This window comes from Nannospalax galili, unplaced genomic scaffold, assembly GCF_000622305.1.
Source record: "Nannospalax galili isolate Female #2095 unplaced genomic scaffold, S.galili_v1.0 scaffold664, whole genome shotgun sequence".
In the NCBI taxonomy this organism is placed as follows: domain Eukaryota; kingdom Metazoa; phylum Chordata; class Mammalia; order Rodentia; family Spalacidae; genus Nannospalax; species Nannospalax galili.
In genome coordinates, this window is record NW_008354274.1 from 3335984 (window position 1) to 3343853 (window position 7870).

Sequence of the window (7870 nt, forward strand, 5' to 3'; positions counted from 1 at the left end):
AGGAGGAGGAGGAGGAGGAGGAGATCTGACTAAGGTGCCCAGCCCCATCCTGGTGTAGATCCTCCACCAAGCTGGGTGGAGACCTACTGTCTGCTTCCAAACCTTGAAAGTCAATAGGTCCCAGCAAAACCACACATCCAGGTGGAGGTGGAAGCAGGAGATGAGAGGTGGGGTGGCCCCTGGATAGCAAGTCTGTTGTTCTCAGCCCTGAACCACCTCACCTGGCAACTGGGAGCCAGCCCAGCTGGACAACATGTTGCAGAGGGGTACTGCCCACCATACCATGCTGCTGGATTTCTGGCATTGGTGTGAGGACAAGGTGTACCTTGAGTCTCTGTCTCTGCCTGTTCTGTCCCTAAGGCTGTAACTGCCTGGGTCATGAGGCTGTCACAGCTTGAGTGTCCAACCTCACTTAAGACGAGTCCAGTCACTCAGGGGTGAAATCACAGGTCCACATGCCTGCCTGGGGTGGACAGAGACCAGATGTGGGTGCAGTTGACCTCTGTTAGAGTGGCCAGGGGTGCCCAGCTTTCCTTTAAAAAAATTTTTTTTTAGCAGCTAGAGAGATGGCTCAATGATTAAGAGGACTGACTGCTTTTGTAGAGGACCCAGGTTCAATTCCCAGCACCCACATGGCAACTAACAACCATCTGTAACTCCAGTTCCAGGGAATCCGATGCTCTTTTCCGACCCCTGTGGGCATTTCATGACAGGGTGCACTTACACACATGCAGGCAATGCACTCATACACATAAAAATAAATGAAATATTTTTAAATTTTTATTTATTTTTATTTTATGTGCATGTTTTGTGTTTATGTGTATAAGTGCCTGTGGAGGTCAGAAAAGGTTGTCAGATTCCCTGGAACTGGAGTTAGGGACAGTTGTTGGCCACCATGTGGGTGCTGGGAACCAAACCTGGGTCTTCTGCAAGGGCAGCCAGTGAATGTAACCACTGATCCATCTCTCCAACCCCAAGTGTCCAGGTTTCTGTAGAGACTCGGGCTGGGAGTGAGTCCCCACTGGCCTCAAGACCTCTGGCTTTCCTGTAGCATAAACCCCACAAACCAGAAGGGGCGGTTAAAGCTCAGAAGGAAGCGACTGCAGCCTCCCCCCCCTTTTCTTTCTTTCTTTTTTTTTGAGAAAGTGTCTCATTATGTGGCCTGGAACTCATAGAGGTCTGCCTCCAGAGGATTAATCTGCTGGGATTAAAGGTGTGCACCACCACACCCAGCTGTCCACCTTGTTTTTTGAGACAGGGTCTCTCTTTGGGCCCTTGGGCTGGCCAATTTGGCTATACTAGCTAATCATCGAGCCCCAGGGATCCTCCTGTTTCTACCTCCTGAGTGCTGGGATTCTAAGTATGTGCCACTTCATCCAGCATTTCACATGGGTGCTGGGTCTTGAACTTGGGTCCTTATGTTTGCACAGCAAATACTTTACCAACTGAGCCATCTCCCCAAAAAGGCTTTACTCTCTCTGGTCCTCTGGGGAGGCAAGGGTGAGTGGTCTTCAGACTTGGACATCAGAGCAGCCAGTCAGGAGGACATGGACCTGGCAGGCCCAGCCTCCTCTGCCCTGGGATGGCCCCTGCAGTGCTGCAGTGACCTTGCCCTGTGTCTGCAGCAGAGACATCAGGCCTCTGCACTGCCCTCCCCATTAGTGTGTCCCTCCTGACTTTCATATCCACCACCTCTCGCCAGACCTATGTCTGTGTAGCAACACCTGGGGAAAGGCTAGCAGGACAAAGGATCAGCCCTACTGGGGCCTGGAGAGAAAAGCAGGTGATGAAGGGGACCTTTGGGGACAGGAGGAAGAAAGTCACACACCCACCCACTCACCCACAGGCACTAGCTCGGAGGCTCCAGACTTCCAGCCTGGCTACACTCTGGCCTGACTGTCCTCCTTGGAGAGTTCCAAAGGCCCACACAGCTGGCCCCACAGCCTGTGGCTTCTCTTCTCTGTCCTTGAGGCAGCCTCGAGGGCCCCAGTGGACCCTTCATTGGCTCAGCCCAAAAGGCAGTCGGCCAGGCGGGGCATGGGGGTGTGGGAAAGGCCCTCCCCATCAGCAGGCTAAGGACTGGAATGTGCTGAGCAGTGCTCAGTTTAATCCTCATTCATCCTCACGGGGCCACTGAGCCATTGGGGCAGGGCCGGACAGTCCTGGGAGCAGGCTGGGGGAGACCCGCTCTCATACAGTGGACAGTGGATGAATGGTCAGACAGGCCAGCCAGGGCTCTGAGGGAGGGCATGCCTCCCTTCACCCTTTGTGATAGATAAGCCAGTTCAGGGGCTTTGTAGTAAGGAGGGTGTGCCCAGTCACACCCTTCCTACAAACATGGGATTTGTGTCTCCAGAAGTGTGCAGACCTGAGGAAGTATGAGAGGGGTTGGTAACCCTACTGGGGATGAACCCAGGGCCTCACAGGTTGGCAAAAGCCGTGTCACTGAGCCACACCACCAGCTCCCTCCCCAGCAGGGTAGCTGGAGTGTGGAGGGAAAAATGGGGTGGAGAGGGGCATGTGACCTGTACAAGGTCCCCAGGGGTGGGACGCCTGTGCCCCGCCCCAGCTGGTCCTGCCATAACCCCAGCCGGCTCATCCTCCTTGGTGGCAGAGAGCAATGGCGTGGCAGGTTTGTGAGACCCCATGTCTTGGGTGGTTGCATACTCTGTAGAAGGAAGCCAGCTCTTAAGGGTGGGGGTTCCCAGAGGCCACCTCCTCTTCCCTGTAGAACTGGGGTGCTGACTCTGTCTTCTCTTCAGACCACAGGCAGAGAGGCTGGGGTAAGGTCCCCCCATAACTGCTTCCCAGACACTTGCTTTCATGCGCACCACCCCATCCAGAGTGACACCAAGGTGGAGGCCTCTAGCTGTGAGTCCCCTGAATAAACAGGAACCCAGTGGACTCTGATCGCTGTCTTTCGCTTTAGTGTGAAGCCTTCTGTGCAGGGGGCTTGGCCCCCCCGGCTGGAGCCTGATGATGCAGGGACAGGCAGACTCTGGAGAGGACAAGTAAGACTTGCCCTTCCCTCCCAAGGCCTCTGGTAGGAGCTCTCTAGCGTCTGAGGCACTCACAACTGTCCCCCCATCAGATTTGAGGTCAACTTCATAACTGACACTGGAGACATCGCCTTCCATGTCAAACCTCGATTCTCTAGTGCCACTGTAGTGAGCCTTCCAGGGTGGCTGCTGGGGACAAGAGGAGGTGTCCAGTGTCTTCCCGCTGGCTCTCAGGGAGCCCTTTGAGGTGATGGGACCTGTGGGAGAAAGCAGAGGCTAAGTTGGGGGGACCCAAGGCCTATGGAAGGGATTATTGTGGCTCTTGACACGGTCTCCCTTTTGGGTCTGGGTGGCCTCCCCTTCCTCAGTTTCCCCATTTGTTTAATGCAGTGCTTCCTACTCTGGCTGCCAGTCATCCCCTCTAGAGAGAAAAGGGGGGTCCCCAGCTGGGAGATTTTCTGTCAGGGGTTAGCCATACTGTACTTTTCTGAATGGCTGGGATGGCCTCTGGGCCCATAGTCACTGCCCCCACCTCCGTTTTCCAGATGGAGGTAAGTGCAGCTGCTGAACACTTCCATATCTACGCCCAAGAGCACAAGGTGTCACAGTTCCCACGCCGTCACCGGCCCCTGGCCACCGTTACCCGGGTATGTGCTGAGTGACCACAAGCTGGCCCAGGTGGAGCTAGCCAAGAGGAGCCTGAGCTGGGGGTAATGTGCCACCCTGTCCTCCCTCCCACCCCATCAGGGATTCCTATTCACCTGCAGGGTGGCCATGGTGCCCCACCCTCTCCTTGTTGGTTTTACATACCTGCATCCCACCATTACCCCCAGTCATTCATGTTGGGCCATCATGGGTGAAACTAAGACCAGGACCTTGAATTCTTACAGGGATGGGGGCTACTGAATGGATTGGACCATAGCTACCAAAACCAGTCTTGGCCATCCTGTGTCCCCTGCCTCCTGGAGCCACGCCCTAGGAATGCTGGGGGGCTATCATTCTATGGGAACCCCCAGATCTTCCTTCAATAAAATATGAACAGGTTGCAAGTGCTGGCTTCTGTGGGGGTGGGGACACATTGGGGGGCATGTTAGCTCCAGATGCACCCATCAGCAATGCGCTTCCAGAGACCCATGCCCCAGGCACCACCCAACCCCTCCTCTTATCCCTAAGATACTGAGGGTCTGGGGTTGAGCTGTGATGGACAACCTCTGACACTCACATGACACTCTGTCATGTTGGGTGTTCCTGGCCACAGAGCACACACAAGGTGCCAGCAGGATCCACAGCCCCTGGGTCCCTCCAGGCTTCATCCCTGAGTGGAATGGGGGGCTCTGGATGGGGTCTACAGTCCTGTTGGGAGGGCTAGCACAGGGCCCTCTCTGGTCCAGTCTAAGATATGACCTCTGAGGCCCTAAGGCTTCCTTGAACAACCCCCCGCCCCCCGCTTCCCGTTGGAGCCCTTCCTGTTTCCTCTCATCCCACCTGGAGGGGAGACGTGCTTCTGTCTCCATCACCTCCTGTGCACGTACGTGTGTGCGTGTGTGTGTGTTGTGTGTATGTGAGGGAGGGAGGACCCCGAGGGCCACAGACAGGAACTGAGCCAGCCTACAGATTCCTGGCTTTTCCACAAGTCCTCTGAGCCTCAGTTTCCAATGGGAGGAAAGGCCAGGCCTGCCTGGGAAGGCTGAGCTTTCAGTGACAGCCCAAGACCCTGGGGAGACGGAGGGGAGGTGGGAGATATCAATGGGTCACACAACAGAATTCCTGGTAGCTTCCATGATTGTGTATTAATTTTAATAAGCTAAAATGAAATTGGTCATCCATCCATTCTGTATGTCTATCTATCAATCTATCGTCTTTTTATCACTTACCTTCCTCGTTATTTATTCTATGTCTATACTTAGACATGTGTATGCAGAAGCCAGAGCAGGATGTTGGTGTCTTCCTCTGTCATTCTCTGCCTGTTGCCTTGAAACAAGGCCTGTCACTGAACTGAGTGCTCACGGGTTTGACTAAGTCAGTTGGCCAGTGAGCTCTGGGGATTCGCCTGTCTCCATGCCGTAGTGCTGGGGCTAGACATGCACAGCCTAGTCTGGCTTTTTCTGTGGCTGCTAGAAAATGGAACTCAGGGGCTAGAGAGATGGCTCAGCAGTGAAGAGCACTGACTACTCCTGCAGAGGACCCGGGTTCGATTCCCAGCACCCACATGGCAGCTACGAACCATCCTTAACTCCAGTTCCAGGGGAATCCGAAGCCCTCTTCTGACCTCCACGGCATTGCAGGACACGGGTGCACTCACATACATGCAGGCAACACACTCATACACATAAAACTAAAAAAAAATTTTTTTTGACGTGAACATAATATGGAAGTAACTACATTAATTCAAATTTTAAGTATACTATAGTAACTCAGTAACAGTATTATATTTTGAATTTAACAGCTAAAATACATTGATTTTTAAAAAGAAGATGGAACCGAAGACTTCAGCTTACAAGCACTCTTCTGTTCTGAAGTTATCAGTCATCTATTTATCTAATCATCTATGATCTATGTGTATCGTACTCTTTCTAATTTTATGCATCTCTCTTTCTAGCAAGCATCTATCACCTGTCCTTATTTTATCATCTATCCATATCTATTATCTATATCATTACTTATCAATCCATAGTCTATTATATGCTTGTCTGTTGATCTACCTATTGTCTGTCTGTCTCTCTGCTTCCCCACCTGTCTATACTTCCTTTCCACCCTGAGCACACTGAGCCCAGCCCTGCCCCAGGGCCTTTGCACTGTTCTTGTTGCAGCCTTGGAAGAGAGGCTCAGTGCAAATATAGTCTTTATAGGTGAGTTATATGGAGAAAGTAGTCATTTAGTGATGACATAGGCAAAGAAACAGAGGGTGAGGCCCTTGACTTTGCAGTGTGGTCCGGATTGATTCCCAGCTCTGTTCCCTCTATGGTAGACCCTGGACCTTTGTCAGATGGAGACCACAGGAGTCCTGGGCTCACAGGGCACCAACAGAGCTCAAACATGTTAATTTTGGGTAATGTATTTAGAGGATGGCATGGATCAGCAGTACTGCCATACCCAAACACCCTCTAAGAAGGTTTATAGATGGGGAAGCTGAGGCTGGGGCAGGAAGTCAGCAGGACTGAAAAGAGCCCAACAACTCAGCTGCTGCTCCTGCCCAGGCACGAGGAAGACACCTGGGTCCTCAGCTGGGTAGGAATGGGACAGGAGGCGCTGACCCCCAGGTGGGACAATGGTGTCTCCGAGTCCAGCTGTATGGCTTCCTGTCTCTGCTCACTTCCCTAGCCTGTGTCCTCAGCCTAGCTGGCCCTGGCCCCTTCCTGCCACCCTTGTAGGAGGCCTGGCCTCTGTGTCAATTGGGAGGGCCTGGGAGTCTGACACAGTATGTCCTGGCGGTCCTTGGGCTTGGTAGGGACTGGGGAGGGGGACTGGGTGTGTGGCACACTAGACAGCCCAGCTCCTGAGGCTCTGAGTCCCTCTAGGGGTGCCTGCTTGTGGGTCAGCCCTCGCCTGAAGACCTGAGCTGGCTGCTTGCTCAGTCTTTCTGGGCCTCAGTTTCCCTGCAGTGTGACGCTCTGTATCCCCAACAGCACTGCACAGTGCAAGAGCTCCAGGCTTGCTTTTTGCAAGGTGGCAGAGCCTGGGGAGAGGTCTGCAGGAGGATAGCCTGGGGTCTGGTCCTCAGGGTCTCCAAGGACTCCGCCAGGTGTGAAGGATGATGCTCTTTCAGAGATCAGAGAGAGTAAGTGACTTACTCAAGGTCGCTCAGCAAGTGAGCCAGCCAAGAAATCCAGTCCTGGGAAACTTACACACCTATGAACACACTCACAGCTGTACACACACACATGCACATACCTATGTGAACACATGAACCCGTGTACATATACACACACCTATATATGCACATTCCCATGAGTATACACGCACACATTTATGTGTGCATACACCTATGTGTACATACATGTACACACACCTATGGGTGCAGACACAGCCACACACTCCCACGTGTACACAGACCTTTATGCACACTCATATATGCACACGGACCCACGCACATCTATGCACACTCACATACATACACATCTACATGCATGCACATGTCTCCTCCATCCCTCCATTCGAAGCCCGCAGCTGAGTCAGCTGGGAATGGCAGGCTACGGTAATGCAAATCTCACTACAGGGGTATGAGGTCCCCGAGGCACCCTTGCTCCTCAGTTTCTCTGTCTTTAGAATGGGTACAGTCAGCTAGGGTCCAGTCCTGCACCATGCCCTTGCTATCACACTGCCATGGCCCTCACTGTCCCAGCACACAGCGTGGGTTCTCTCCTGACGTGGCCCCAGCACTGCAAGTCAGCTGGCAGTTCCCCAGCAGCTGTTCCTCTACCTGTGCCCTGGCAGGGATGATACCTCCTCTAGGAAGCCCTCCCTAGTCCTTATCTGATCCTGTGGTCTCAGCTTTTTCCAAGTACTGCTTTATCCTAGCACCTTGTCTGGAGGCCAGAGACCAGGCTTACCCAGTCCATTTCCACGAACTCTGGAGATGCAAGTGAGTAAAGCTAATGGCTGACTGACCTGGGGAAAACCACCTAGACCTTGAACAAACTAGAGGCCTCTCCTCCCAATAGCATGGGGTCTAGAAGTATATAATGCATTCCCCACCCTGAGCAATGACAGACACCCAGTACCTTCCCCTACAGCCTTGAGCTCTGCACCTCTGCCTTTACCTCTTCTGAGTCTGGGTACTTCTTTGCCATCTCCAATCCACTGAGCTCAGCTCTGCCTCAGGGCCTTTGCACTAGCTCCTTAGAAGAGCACATTCCTCTGTATCTCAGCCT

At 53.1% G+C, this 7870-nt stretch overlaps 1 protein-coding gene across 1 annotated transcript; it reads left to right on the forward strand.

The window, feature by feature from the left end:
- Window positions 1-253: 253 nt before the first annotated feature.
- Window positions 254-3713, forward strand: Grifin (galectin-related inter-fiber protein). Its single transcript, XM_029555135.1, is given in 7 exon segments — window positions 254-306; window positions 2893-2959; window positions 2962-3011; window positions 3092-3169; window positions 3171-3246; window positions 3545-3648; window positions 3650-3713. Coding segments are annotated over 7 exon segments (492 nt in total).
- The last annotated feature ends 4157 nt before the right edge of the window (window positions 3714-7870 follow it).